Below are 15,927 nucleotides of genomic sequence, written 5' to 3' on the forward strand. Positions count from 1 at the left end.
AGTAATAAATGTTATTTGCAGTTAACAATTTTCTTTTTTCTTTATTACAATATTTATGGCAAGACTAGGTATATCACGGTTCACGAAGAACCTGGGGAGAGACGGGCAGCAAAGACCTAGTCCAGTTTCACCTTTAAGTAACCCTTAACCCTGGAAAGGTTACCTACATTCAGTACTGAATCCGGGCACGAATAGTGGGCAATGCGCGTACGCAGTGGTGTTGGCGGGCGTGTGCGGCCAACACAGCCAAGTGTCGAATGTACCTTCACAGTAGAGACCTGAAAATAAAATTGATTTTGTATCTAATAGGTAATGAAATTTTAATGGGACCGCGAGGAAAAGAATTATCAAAATCAGATCACCCAGTGAAAGTTTATGAGGTAACAAACAAAAAATACAATCGAATTGTGAAATTCCTCATTTTGTTAAGTCGGTTTAAAAATACAAAAATTTTATACAGTCGTTACCTGGCGGTGGTACGGTGAGGTTATTGGCAAGGTCGCAAGCAAGCTGCTCCCGCGCGATCCTCTCCGGGTCATCCATGGTGCCTTCGTCCTCAGAGCTACTTCATCTTACTGAATTTGCCATTGCACCTGCGAATATTTCTTCTATGAGCAGTTGTATATACATAATATTTTAAACTAGCAGTTACTTGCGGCTTCATTCGCGAGTATGGTACCGAGCTAAAATGTGCCTATGTGCTAATCCGGACTATTATCTATGTGTGTACCAAATTAATAATTATCTATGTGTGTACCAAAATAATAATTCAAATAGATCCCAAAAGGTATTTTTGTGTGAAAGAGTAACAAACATACGTTCGTACAACTATCGTGTGAATACTATTAGTACAATTAAATCTATACCAATTTTATAAGCTGTAGAGTTTGTTTGTTTGAACGCACTAATCTCAGGAACTACTGGTCCGATTTGAAAAATCCTTTCAGTGTTAGATAGTCCATTTATTGAGGAAGGCTATATATGTACCACGGGCTTTTAAATAGAAAAAGATACGTCAAAATCGGTTCACTCAAAGTTCTGAGATGACAAACACAAAGAAGTCCGTCAAAACGTCGAAACCTCCTCCTTTTTCACCCCATCACATCCCACAAACGGACAGGGCACAAAGTATCAGCCTAGATATGATTAATATAAACATCGAGCTCTATGAGCAAGGAAGAACAGTTCCTAAGCTATAGTAATGTAACTTGCATTAATAGCCCAGGTCGGATATGCGGGATATCGTAAATCACGCTTCGGAAGCAGTAATCTAACGTTATTTGATTCTCTCGGCAGGTAAATTGACTGTTTGGGTCACATTAACCTTTTTCAGAAGGTACGTACACATATCTATAGATATAAACCGAATGAAGCCATGCGTTGCATAGTTATAGGTGTATATATATTTTTATTTTATAACCAGCAGATGTGGTTCGCATGATAATAAGCGATGACGACCGCCCATGAACGTGAATCGTTGCTAATTTTTAGAGGGTAGGGAAAAGCAAAGGAACATACAAATCCCGTAGGAATATAGGGATTAAAAAGTTGCCTACGTATTATACAGTTGGACAGATATCTACATATCAAATTTGATTGCAATCGATTCAGTAGTTTTTGCGTGAAAGAGTAACAAATATACACATAGATAGATACTCACAAACTTTCGCATTTATAATATTAGAAGAATTTATCGCAATGACCTTGTAAAAATAGGTATAATTACTATACACGTACAAAATTATTTAAGGATTTTTTAGTGCAATACTTTCTCTTTATTTGAAAAATGAAAAACCGGTTAAGCGCGAGTAAAACTAGCAGCAAAAAGAGTTCCGTACAAATAATTAAAAGGATAACTGCAAATAAGTTCCACCCAGTTTATGACCGTTCCAATCTTTACACATTGCTTAACATATATAGGTGATGTAACATACTACTGTATATGATATACAGCCTGGTGACAGACAGTCTTAGATGTAGGGTCCCGATATACCCTTTAGTGACGAAACCCTAGAAATGAGAAAAATTATTGAGAAGCTGTCCGTAATCAATTAAAACAGACATTTTTTTTTTAAATAAACTAGCATAGGTATGCCATAAAAAAGAAACGATAGTTTATTTACATTTTCGTTGGAATTTTTCCAAATGTTGTATTTGACATTTTGTGTATATTTATGACTCTGATAAACTTCGTGTTTAATTTATTACTCATTAAATACTAAAATTATAAATGTTAATTATATCCTTTCTCAAAGCGAGTATAGTAATGAGTAATAATAAATGCTAGTTTGTTTGCCTTTCTTTCACGTTGGAATGGAGCGATTCTATATGATACTAGCGGTCCGCTCCGGCTTCCTCCGAGGAAAATATATAGCCTAGCCTTCCGCAATAAATGGACTATCTAACACTGAAAGAATTTTTCAAATCGGACCAGTAGTTCCTGAGATTAGTGCGAAACAACCAAACTCTTCAGCTTTATAATATTAGTATAGATTTGTGTCTGGAGATAGTTAGGAGGCTAGAGATTGACATAGGTTACATTTTACTGCGTTTAAACATCTCATTACCATGGGAATATTCTTTTAGTAGATGAGCGAAATTGCGTCCCAAAAACAAGTCATACAAAAAGCATTTTATCAACTGCAGCTGTAAACATCGTGTTATGACGTTATAAACACATCTCAGTCGTAATACCTTCGTAACATCGCGAAGGAAATAAAAAAGCGATAAAGCACATTAATTAGCAAATGCCAGTGACATTCCTCATGTGGATGAGAAAATTTTTCGTTTAATTATTGATGACTGTGTTATGGAGACGCATGCCTGTGGCTCTGTTCGGATTACATTATAACGCCTAAATAGTGCCTGTTTTTATCCTACTAATATTATAAACGCGAAAGTTTGTAAGTATGGATGGATGTTTGTTACTCTTTCACGCAAAACTGCTTATTGTATCTATATGAAATTTGTTACAGGGATAGATTATAGTCTGGATTAACATAGGATATTTACTATACGGGTACCACGCGAGGGACGCGGCGGGTTATAGTCTATTTTTTATGTTGTTTGACACCGTGGCTTTTTATTCGCAAAAGAATTGTTCATATCGGTTCAGTAGATCGACAGGTTATCCCCTACAGCATCACAAACTCATTATACCTCGAACTTCACCCCTTTATGACATAAAATCTATTTTCTGCACCTACTCCTGACACCTATTAACCTAATTTGAACTAACAAACCAATTAAACTTCCATTGGGTATTGAGGTATGTTAACATATGAAATGAATTTATTTTCGATGGATTTATATTTAAACTGACCTCTACTCTGCCACAAGTGTCACGTGCACAGTTAATTAAATATTTAGATGTATAATTAAAAATAATAAAATAAAATTAGAAAAAGATTTTTTTTTTATATTCATTATATTAACGTTAAATATAGTTAAGTATTTAATGTCTAAATGTATAATTAATATACTAAATAAATATATGTATAAATGTATATATATATATATATATATATATATATATATATCTACTCGGGTATAAGCGAACATAAGAAAATATTTATATTAGCTTAATTTAATAATGTACCTTAGGATTGCATTCTAACTTCTACAATAGATCAAGGAGGCGGTTAAACTGATAAGACAGTATCATCTGTACAGTAGTTGTACAATATAAAGTTATAACAAATATTTTCTTTCTTTCTTTCTTTCTTTTCTTAAAGGAAGAATCCTTTCTTTCTAACAGTCCCAAAATTAACAGCACCACATGCATAGCGAAGACATCAAAAGTTTTGCCGCAATGACCTTTACGCGGAACTCTTAATAAAATACGTTCGCTAAGTGTAAATAATGAAATGGGTACATTATACCGAGGAAATAACGCAATAAAGTTGTATTCATTGAACTCACCTTGCTATGGTATGGTATTCATGATTTTATCGCTGAACTAAATTAGATTTGCTTATAGCTTTGTAAGACGAAAGCATTTTGCTTCGGCCGTTTTTAAGTAATGGCCAGTGACTTTAAATTGAGTACGAGTTTAAGCCTATTGAAGTCTGCATTTAGATGTAGAGATTAATATATATTTTACTAGCTGTTACCCGCAGCTTTCCCCCGCGGTCCTAATCCTGTCCTAATTTTCATGGTATCTTTATCCTCTATTTTATCCCCTTGGGGGTGAAATTTGTCAAAATTCTTAGCGTTTGTCTACGTCATCCTAATAAATTTTCATAGTACCTTTCACCCCCTATTTTATCCCCTTGGGGGTATTTTTCAAAATTCTAAGCGGATGCCTTCGTCATTATATCTACCTGCATGCCAAATTTCAGCCCGATCCGTCCTGTGGCTAGGGCTGTGCGTTGATAGATCACTATGTCAATCAGTCAATCCGTCACCTTTGAGTTTTGTATATGTAGATTTATACCAGTTAATATAAAACCGTTGTATGTTTGTTAGCCGCATTTTAATATTATAAAGTATTTAAATACATAATATCAGTATAGGGTTTTTCATGTGTGAGTTTGGATATGATTTAGATATTGTATTTAACATATGTGTAGGTAATTCATTGATAATAATTCTGAATACTGTGATATCAAGTTCAGAAAATAGTTTAAATTTACGAATCCTATAGATTGTATCAAACAACTAGCAGTCTACCCCGGCTCTCCCGTGGTATATATATGCCTATAGCACTCATGGACCACATACTAATTCAACGGTGAGAAAAGAAATCGGTCCAGCATTTCCAAGCATTAGCGCGTACAAACAAACAAACTCTACAGCTTCAATTAGCACATTTATATTTGAAAAAACAAAGAACCTAACAAACAACGCAGCAAAGTTGTGAATAATTCATAATTTAAAACATTATATCTCATAACAAAGAAAATGTCGTAAACATCTTAATAGATATTCAGAGTTAATGTCTCAGATATAAAGAATCTACTTTGCCATAAACACGGTTGAAAGCTGTTTTATCGCTAAAGACACCTTCAGGTCATAAAGTGAGATTCAGAAAATACCTCAGTACATAAAACATATTAGTTTATTTATCACTACATAATATAAAGCAAAGCTTCCCGCGTCTATCCCTATGTATTTATGCTGTATTATCTTAAAACCAACGCAACAGATTTCGATGTGTTTTTGTTTAATAGATAGAGTGATTCAAGAAGAAGGTTTATATCAACTAAACTACTCTGAATTTAACGCGAGCGAAGCCGCGGGCAAAAGCTCTTAAGTATATAACCTCTTCACACAAAAACCACTGAAGCGATTTCAAAAATTCTTTCACCATAAGAATGCTGCAACTTCACTGAGTGATATAGGTTATAAGTGTACCACGAGCGAAGCAAGGCGAACAGTTAGTGGACTACAGGTAAATGTCCAGTTAAGATATTCGAAACATTTTTAGTGAATTGTAAATATTTGTTTTCCCACACTCAAGTACGATTCAGCACGATTTGGACCAGCTTGCACTTACAGAAAATTCATGAAGACATAACAAAAAAAAAATATTATTGTTTTTCTTCACAACCTAAACTTATTAGTGACATCTGGATGTTGGTTTATTTCCATCGATAGACGGAAGTTTTCCTTCTGTTTTCCTTAAACAAGTTTTGTTTTAGCCAGATTGAATGAAAATAGAATAATGAATGTACAGGATTTTTTGTAATTTTTAGTTTTATAGCATTGAAATGCTTTATAATATATACTAACTGCGCCCCGCGGTTTCACCCGCGTAAGTCCGTATCCCGTAGGAATATCGGGATAAAAAGTTGCCTATATGTTATTCCAGTTGTCCAGCTATCTGCTTACCAAATTTCATTGCAATCGGTTCAGTAGTTTTTGCGTGAAAGAGTAACAAACATCCATACAAACTTTCGCATTTATAATATTAATAGGATAATATGAATGTACAGGATATCAGTTTTTTATATAATTATGAATCTAATCATTACCGAGAGGCCTGGAGAAAACAGTTTCTCGCTAAATTACTGCGAACTATGATTATGATTTGCTTTTACGAGTTTTGTGACGTCACCAGAGTGTATTTCATAAACCATGAAGTAAGACAGTTCAAAGTTTCAGAGATTATGTGTTTCTGTTGCCGCTGTAACAAAAAATAGTAATAGGTTAAGCAACGATTGGCACGGTCAGAAATTGGATGGGTGACCAATGTTTTTGTATCTTGTGTTATATAAGATTAATTGTTCAATGAAAGTACGACGATTTGATTTTAAAATCACAACTCGGAATGTATTAATTGTTTTGGAGTTCAATTTACTTATAAATATATAATCAGAATTGTAATTTTTGCACTATTTATTTATCATAATATTTCTTATAAGTATAGATAAGTTTTAAGCAGTGGTGGCTCAGTGGTAAGGACCTCGGACTTCAAAATCGATAAGTCGGGGTTCGAGACCGGGCGAGCGCGCAGGAAATAAATTGATTTTTCAATTTATCTGCGCATGTAGATAACATCACCACTGCTTCAACGGTGAAGGAAAACATCGTGAGGAAACCGGCATGTCCAAGAATTAAAAGTTCGACGGCATGTGACATCTGCCAACCCGCACTTGGCCAGCGTGGTGGATTATGGCCTGAACCCTCATAGGAGGCCTGAGTCCCAGCAGTGGGAACATATATGGGCTGATGATGATGATGATGAAGTTTTAAATGATTACCAGATATTCAGAACACTTTTTATGTTTATTGGAAACAGAGTCTCAAATAACATATTTCGTGGATTCGTATATTCTTCAATATTTTAGCCACTAATATAGCAAAGTAATATAAATATTGTTAATGTATTTTTATACATTCAGTGTAATTTTCTATGTACATAAGTAAATCTGGGTGTTTCAGACTTTTTTGTGAATTGCTGGCTACTGAGCTGGTAGGTGGCCTGATGGTAAGCAACCATCACTGATCATACAAAATTGCAGAGGTTTTAATACGATGCTATACTTTTTTGAAAGGGATAGAGAAAGGACTACAGATGATAATAAGAAAAGGAAGGGAGGGGGAGGGAACCTTTCTCACCGTAAATAGTAACACTCGCATGCTACTTATTGACACCGCTCTTCTGTGGGTAGTGGTACCTTCCCCTGTGCGAGCTGGCCCAATTTGTACCTAAGCGACTTCACTACAGGATCATTGAAAGTTGTCCTAAAGAATCAACCAGCTAGCCAGTCAAAACCCGCAGCATATGTCATCCATCAAGCAAGTGGACTATGTGATGGTTCCCAGGTGTCCCTGTTATTACAAACAGCTTTATAGCCTGATGCTCGCGAATAGATTTACTATTCATACGCAATGCCTATTTACTGAAAGATAGCAGCGGAACTGTCAGCAATAAATTCTGTGAATTTATTTTTATTTCAACTTGTGAACTGATGGTTTTACGGCTTACGTTTCTGCATCATGAGCTGTGAATAAACCGAACCTTTTTTGGTTAGACCAACTGAGGAAAGTTTTGCTTCCAATATATTTATTTATCTAATAAAATAAGAACAATACATCATATTTCATGTATGTAATGTGAGAAGTGACATTTGTTAATAGCTAGTTAGTACAAAAATACTTTCTTCTCGAAATTGCATTTGTTCTATTTTCAACCGACTAAAAAAAGGAGGAAGTCATATAAGCGACTGTATTTTTTGTGCTTATTGTCATAACTTTTTATTGGGTGAAAAGATTTGTATGATTCGGATTTTATTTAAAAGCTGGTGCCTGCCGTGTAGTCTCATTTGTTTAGTTCTGAAATTTTTAAGGCGGTTTTATATTTATAAAGATAATTATAGAATGTGCAAGTCGTGCTTCTTTTGATCTTAGTTTTCTCATTTCATTTTATTTCTGTGAATTTTTGTTTAGAATAGGTATGTCTATTTTATAAGTTTGAGTATTTATTCAACCAATGAGAATTATATTAGAAGCGCTATCTTTATATACAAATTAATGAGGGAAAGTATCTCGTTTGTATTATATAAGCTCCGAAACAAATCGCCCGATTTTAAAAATTCCTTCACTGGTATAAAGCGTAATTATTTATTAGTTTAAAAAGCTTATTGAAGTCTGTTTATATATGTCATATGCGAGTGCGAGAGAGACACCCGCAACACCCAGCTTTCCGTACAAATAAGCTCCCTAGCTCCTTAGCAACTGCAAGAAAATTGGTTACCCATCCAATTTCTGACCGGCCAACCGCTGCTTAACCTCGATTATTTACCATTTTTTGTTACAGCGTCAACAGAGATGCTTCGTCTCTGACAATATTAACTGTCTAACCATCACCGTTCATGGGTTACGGCCAGGTGGCAGACGGATCCCATTTTTGAAACAGTATTATTATAAAAACATACTTATCGAGACGAAATCGTTATATTTAAAAACACATATTATTCAGACTTCATGGCAGCAAATAATTCAAAATATATAAAAAAACGGTTTACTATGAAAATGACGATAGAATAATTAAAAAACAGTTTTTGTTTTAAACAATTATAATTTACGTACGTAAATCGTGAACTAAAATACTTTTTATTATAATTTTTTTATATTATCTCTTCTAATATTAAAATTTATAAATATGAAATAAATTCTATCTGTCTCCTCTATACGCCAAAACGATTGAACCGATCTGAATGAAATTTGCTGATACAGTTATAGACCGGAGAAAGGACATAGCTATCCTATGTTCTTTCTATCTTTTTATCTCGGAAATTCCGCGGGACCGACAAATATGCGAGGAAAACCCTGGACTGTCTGTTTTCCTTTGACTATACAGACGGAGCTGCGGGCAGTCACCTTAGTGTAAGCAAATTACCTAAAGTAATACAAAATATTAGTACATTCAAATCATATTTATTTCTAACGTTTTAAACACATTGCTCGCATTACATATATTTTATATTTTATTTTATAATCTCTATTAAACTATACATTACTAATTTATGTAGCACTTCACCAATCCTTTTTACAATCCCCAACCACCTCATCCAATGCCATTTCATTTCATTTGTTTTTCGACGCCTCTTTATTTCTTTTTAAATTCACGTTGGCAGCTACGCTGCCAGTTGTAGTCTATTACGATGTTGCCAACATTAGTTATACCTGTTAATCTTACAAACGCGAAAGTTTGTATGGATGGATTGACGGTCATCCGATAAAAGCAGAAACTATTTATGCGTCATGTCTAGAACAGAGTAACAGGCGTGCGTCTCCATAGCAACAGTCATCAATAATCAAATGGCAAATCTCGTCTCAGGATGGCATTTACTAGGCATTTTCTAATCAATGTGCTTTATTACTTTCACGCGAAAACAGCTTCATATCTGTCAGAATTGTTTAATATGATGAATGAAGATATTAAGTAATCCTACTAATATAATAAATGCGAAAGCTTGTAACTATGCGTGTGTGTTTGTTGCTCTTTCACGCAAAAACTACTGAACCGGTTGCAATGAAATTCGGTACGTAGATAGCTGGTCAACTGGAATAACATATAGGCAACTTTTTATCCCGATATTCCTACGGGATACGGACTTACGCGGGCCTAACCGCGGGCGCAGCTAGTATTATAAATGCGAAAGTTAGTGAGAATGGATGTATGTGTATGTGCGTTTGTTACTCTTTCCCACAAAAACTACTGAAGCGATTGCAATGAAACTTGGTACGTAGACAACTGGACAAATCGGACTTACGCGGGTGAAACCTCAGAGCGCAGCCATTTGATTGATAAACTAAAATGTGATTGAGTAATAGAAAATTAGAATATGTAAGTTTGAGTAGGAATAATCATTTAGTTAAATTGTTTTTACTCCACATTATCATGACTAACACAACCTCAGTTGGTTGTACAGTTTAAAATGAGCCGGCGTTGATAATCTTATTAGGTACGGTGATAACAAAGAGCTACCATTAGATCTAAATTTCAATAACTATGGCCCTTAGACGACCATTTCGTTGAATTTAATAGTCTTGGCGTGAATAATGTCTCTTTCGCTGGTGAACGAAGATGCTTTCAAGTCGACTGTATTTATTGGCTGCTATGTACTCATTATCTCCGTGGATTTACAAGCGATAGATGTGATTCCTTATTTTTTATTTGAAGTTAATTCCTTCCGTTTTAAAGTCCTTGTTACTCTTAAATAAAGTATTTATTATTGTTATTAACTCCCCTTCGGTGGTATCGGAGACCCTTTTGTAGAAAATTCTATTAATATTTAAAATGCGAAGATTTGTAAGTATGGATGGATGGATGTTTTAAGGTCTTAAACGTAAAAACTGCTGAATTGATTAGGTATATGATACTAGCTGCGCCCCGCGGTTTCACCCGCGTAAGTCTCTATCCCGCAGGAATATCGGGTTAAAAAGATGCCTATGTGTTAATCCAGTTATCCAGCCATCTACGTACCAAATTTTACTGCAATCGGTTCAATAGTTTTTGCGTGAAAGAGTAACAAACATACATACACATACACATACATCCATTCTCACAAACTTTCGCATTTACAATACTAGCTGTTTCACTCCTGTAAGCCCGTAGCCCGTAGGAATATCGGGATAAAATTTCACTGCAATCGATTCAATAGTTTTTGTGTGAATGAGTAACAAACATATATACTTCCTTACAAAATTTCGTATTTATAACATTAGTAAGCTTAGTAGAATAGGATAGTTTATGAATGTTTGCTTATTGCCCGTGGATTCATCTGCGTATGAAACCGCACGGCGCATTTAGTAATATTTATAGAGAAGACCCTGTAATGGATATTGAAATTATTTGACAATAAGAAGGTACATTATTCCTATACTTTATTTGTTCTATCGAAAAAATGGGTTTGGTTACTGGCTAGCTGTTTATAATTAGTTTGATTTAGTGGATCTTGAACCTGTTCGTGTTGTGTTTATGCGTTAAAATCGATTCTATAAAAGTTATGTATAGTACTTATGTTTTTATTTGTGTGTTTGAATATTATCGATTAGATCTTTATAAAACTATGGAATATATATGTGTGTTTAATATGTCAAATTTGAGGTTTTTATTGAGGATTTACAGACATATTGTCAAAATGATACACAGTAACTAAAGATAATTTTGATTTTTACTAGCAGTTCGCCCAGGCTTCAACCGTGTTGATTTATTCTCTACTAGGGATCCGCCCCTGCTTCGCTCGTGGTACATATCTAGTCTATAGCCTTCCTCAATAAATAGGCTATCTAACACTGAAAGAATTTTTCAAATCGGACCAGCAGTTCCTGAGATTAATGCGTGCAAACAAACAAACAAACCCCTTCAGCTTTAATATTAGTAATAGATAAGAACCTCGCTAGCATATTAAAAAAATAGCTAAGTTAGTTCAAGTTTTCACGAATTTTTCGCTTAGCAACACATTTGGCAATTAATTTTTATTTATATAGTCTAATGAAATGAGGGTCGGTCGAAATCGATTTTCGTAATTAGGGTTGTCACTAATAACTTCTGATAAAACGCGGCAGAGGTCGCGGGTGTCAGCTAGTTAAGAAAGTCCAACGTCTTGACGGAGACTCATAAAAATTTTAGGCACGTCATAAATACGAGGTCTCTAATGACGATATTATTGTCGATGCCATAAAAATAGTTGACCATTGTTTTTTGTAATCGTTTTCACGATCACAATATTAATTTATATGTGGATTTTACCTTCTTAGTTATATATAATTATATTTTGGAATTTCAGACTCTAAATACTATAAATACTATGTAAACATGTTTTCATTGGTTATATTTCAAATCTCGGTCTATAATCTAGCAGCAGGAAACGTAAAGCAATGATCTAGGAATTATGTCAGATAAGGTGGCTTTGCTGTCGTAGGATGGGAAATTCCCATAAAAACAAATGATTAGCCCCGGCTAAAGTAGCCTATATCGCTCTCTAACCTCCTTATTATATCCAGGCAATAAAAATATGTCATAAATTCGCTCCGTTGTGTCTTGAAGGACAAACAAACACTCACACTTTCAAGTTCATAATATGTATTACTAGCTGCGCCCCGCGGTTTCACCCCGTAAGTCTCCGAAGGAATATCGGGATAAAAAGTTGCCTATGTGTCATTCCAGTTGTCCAGCTGTCTACGTATCAAATTTCATTGCAATCGGTTCAGTAGTCTTTGCGTGAAATGGCAACAAACAGACACATACTTACAAACTTTCGCATTTATAATATTAGTAGGAAGTAGGATTAGTAGGAAGGAAGTGGGATAGGAAGTAAGGGGCGTAATTTTTGTGAGTTTTCTTTGTGACTGCTGAACAAATACTGAAAATTCTGCTGAAACGCAGCAGAAAATTCACGTTACTGAATTACATCTTATATTTTTAAGTAGTTTTATGCTGTAACACGGGTGGACCCAGGGCGAACGTATAGACTTACATACTCGTAAAATATAGCGCTAAGTCTAAATGCTAAATCCATTAGAAACCGTTTTCTAATACACTTCATAAATATATTCGTTTGTCTTACTGATACTTATGACAAATAAAATAAATAAAAAGTTTCATTATAATAAAAAAACCTGCTTCAATAAAAGAATCAGTAAAATTTTCTCACTTGTCTCATACAGAGTATTCTAAGGGATATAATTTAATTCTGGCGATCCTAATAAGGCTAATAAGATAAACTCATGAAATTATTATATCGTCATTTAGCCTTGATAAGTGTACAAAGTTAGCATTGAATCCATGTCAAGTAGATCAAAACCGAGTCTAAAGGAATCGGCTACATACAAACATACAAATAAAGCTATTAAAAGCGTTTCAAAAACTGGTACATAGATTAATCGACAGTGATATAGACAGAGAGATCTTAAAATATATAAAATCCTTGTAATAAAATTATTCGTAGGACTTCTTTAACTGAGCAGCTTTTTACAAATTGTCTCTGCGAGGTCTGACTCAATTTGTCACTCACGGTCCCAATAAACGAATTAAATTGCGTCTCAGCACTCAAGAAACGGAATATGTATCGATATATCGATGCTTTATCGCATTAGGCTTCCAAATATCGATAATTTAATCATCGGGTTGATAGTACGTTAACTTTAACGTTTCAAATGTTTTTATGTACTAGAGTTTTAAATTAAAAGGAGTCAATTCGATTCTATTTTTTATATTTTTTACCTGATAACTTATTAGTCGCATTATTTTTTACTGCAAGTAATATTGAGAAGGAAAATCTTGTATTTGAATTATAAGTAGAAACTATAAGAATTGTAAATGTAAGCAGGTGTGACAGTAACTATAAAATACATTTGAATCTTTAAAGTTTTGTAAATCCGTTGTTCGTTGAAAATTCTAAATAAATAAGTATACAGACTGTAATGTGAGATAACATTAATACGGATTGAACGTTTCTGAACTCCGTGTTTATCATGAACATTTGTTTAGCAAAGAAATCAACATGTTTCTGTTGCTGGCAACACTGCGTGTTGCGGAGATCCCAATTCTATGTTTCAAGAAACGACAACATTTAAATAAGGTTTGTTACAATGTTGCTCAACAAAGTAATACCATATAAAATAATAAATAACACTGAAACAGCTCGACAGATGCCGATAAAATAACCATGATTCCGATATTGTAGTCGATGTTGGAGGTAAATAAGAGTTAATTATAAATACATACATGAATCAATTTCTCCGTATAGGCGGATTTTTATCGGTAATTTGATACAAAATGCTTTCAATCAATTAAGGGCGACTTGCCACAATAGATATATTTCAGATATAGGTATAGATATTTCATACATATACTGTACCTAAACATTAACAAAGAGGAACGTATCAGCTCTCAAACTAAAGGCTTTGCGACTAGAAAAATAGAAAAGAATAGAGTAGAATATAATAGAATATGAATTTATTCGTAGTAAATTAATAATGTTATACATACACATAACAAGAAACCATTTATAACTAGCTGCGCCCCGCGGTTTCACCCGCTAAGTCCGTATCCCGTAGGAATATCGGGATAAAAAGTTGCCTATATGTTATTCCAGTTGTTCAGCTGTCTACGTACCAAATTTCATTGCAATCGATTCATTAGTTTTTCCGTGAAAGAGAACACACACATTCTTACAAACTTTCGCATTTATAATATTAGTAGGAAGGATGTGAGAGTCGAGCACGCTTCGGCACGAATTGTGCCAACTCGCAACAGGGAAGTACCACACCCCCACAGAAGACCGGCGTAAAATAGTAGCTTGCTGTTGTGTTTCGTTCGGTGAGTTGGCGGACTGGAGGCCCGTTTCCTTTTCCCCTGTCTTCCCAGGCTCTTCCCAGTCCATTCCTTTAGTCAATAATTTCCATACCCTTTACCTCTTAAATGCGGGCAATACAATTGCTGAGGCATAACATCTGGCAGTGTTCATGGGCGGTGGTGATCGCTTACCATCAGGCGAACCACCAGCTCAGGTGCCCGCTGTGACATAAAAAAATCACTCACCACAAAAAGGCGCATGGCTAACATATCTTTATTAGGCTGAAATTGTTTTTCTTTCTATTAATTATCATCGCATTCTTTTATTCTTCATATAAAATTGATATGACTGTCTAGTTCTCTTTGAAATGTAGCATGAAATTTTATGTATATCCGATGCTTAATAATAATGCAGACACTTTTTCGCGCTAATTGCTACTATAAAATGTGATGAAATAAAAAGGAATATCTAATAAATAGTAGTTAAGTTTTGCTAGGCATTAATTTAAGACAAATTACTATTGAAATATTATCATCTATTTGAATAAAGACAAACATAATAAATATTAAATGAAGAGAAAATACAAACCAAATTCCAAACCGCAAATTTTATAGTCGCATTAAAAAACCACTTCACAAACACAACGTGTCCAAAATTAAAAACCTATTTTAAATTAACACGTGATCCAAACAACCTGGCATTTATTTGATATAAATAAACACAATCTAAAATTGAAGCACAAACTTATTTTGAAACTATATTTTCCGCAAACACTTCAGCAAACAAAACTGGCATCCGTTCTCTACGACCGCTCAGCACATACTGACGCCTAACCTAACGTATAATAAGAAATAATAGAAAAATGTTACATTGTTAAGGAAATTGCTATTTTTGAATATTTTCCTTGAGGTTGCCTTTTGAAGTATACTGAAGATGACGCAAACCCCTTTATGATAATTGAATAGAAGATTAGAAGCATATTCTTTTATTCAAATATGAAATGTTATTTCACTCGAAAGGGACAAGATTCGGTCAGTTTCTCGGTAGGATTAATTTAGTCGTAATGTTGATATTGAATTTACTTTTACTGAACGCTATTGTATTTAATAATGAACATTTAACTTAGAATAATGGTAAAATGACGATTTATTTATAAATCTCCATTTTTTATAGCCCTTTTATAAATACCTAATGATACTTTTGAATAGGAAGAAATAATAGTAACAAATATTTAATCATGTTACCACACCCCCACAGAATTCCGTGAAAACATAGCATGAGTATGTACTCTTTTCTGTCCATTCCTTCTTTCCAGTCGTCTATCCTTTTCTTATCCCTTTCTCTACAAGGGCGGCAGTGAACGCTTACTAGGCGAATGTTTATGCGACATTTTAATTTTTTGTAGGGTCCATCGGTATTCAATACTAAATAATTATTAAAACAGAAATGTGACCGACCGTCCTCAAATTGTCAAAACTAGAACCCATTTCATCAAATTAAGTTCACCCGGTTGAAAATTCTTAGGTAAGAATCTTAAAAAATACAGTCATTTTGAGAGCTTCCTCCTTTTCAGACGTCGGTTGATAAATGAAATTGAAGTAGGTAGCTATGTATCACTTCCTACTATCGAAACAACAAGAACTCTATGTTACGAGGACATAAGTAAAGGCTAACA

At 34.3% G+C, this 15,927-nt stretch overlaps 1 protein-coding gene across 1 annotated transcript in view; it reads right to left on the minus strand.

Moving 5' to 3' along the window:
* LOC119838674 (calcitonin gene-related peptide type 1 receptor-like) overlaps nucleotides 1–15,062 on the minus strand; it is a 19,457-nt gene extending 4,395 nt beyond the window's left edge. Inside the window, exons 1-3 of the mRNA XM_038364743.1 lie at nucleotides 14,841–15,062; nucleotides 468–593; nucleotides 168–278 (exon numbers count right to left, since the gene is read on the minus strand). Coding sequence (XP_038220671.1) covers nucleotides 168–278; nucleotides 468–543 — 187 coding nt within the window. The 5' untranslated portion in view covers nucleotides 544–593; nucleotides 14,841–15,062. The remainder of the gene's footprint in view (nucleotides 1–167; nucleotides 279–467; nucleotides 594–14,840) is intronic.
* Nucleotides 15,063–15,927: the final 865 nt, after the last annotated feature.

Source organism: Zerene cesonia, unplaced genomic scaffold (assembly GCF_012273895.1).
Source record: "Zerene cesonia ecotype Mississippi unplaced genomic scaffold, Zerene_cesonia_1.1 Zces_u004, whole genome shotgun sequence".
NCBI lineage: Eukaryota > Metazoa > Arthropoda > Insecta > Lepidoptera > Pieridae > Zerene > Zerene cesonia.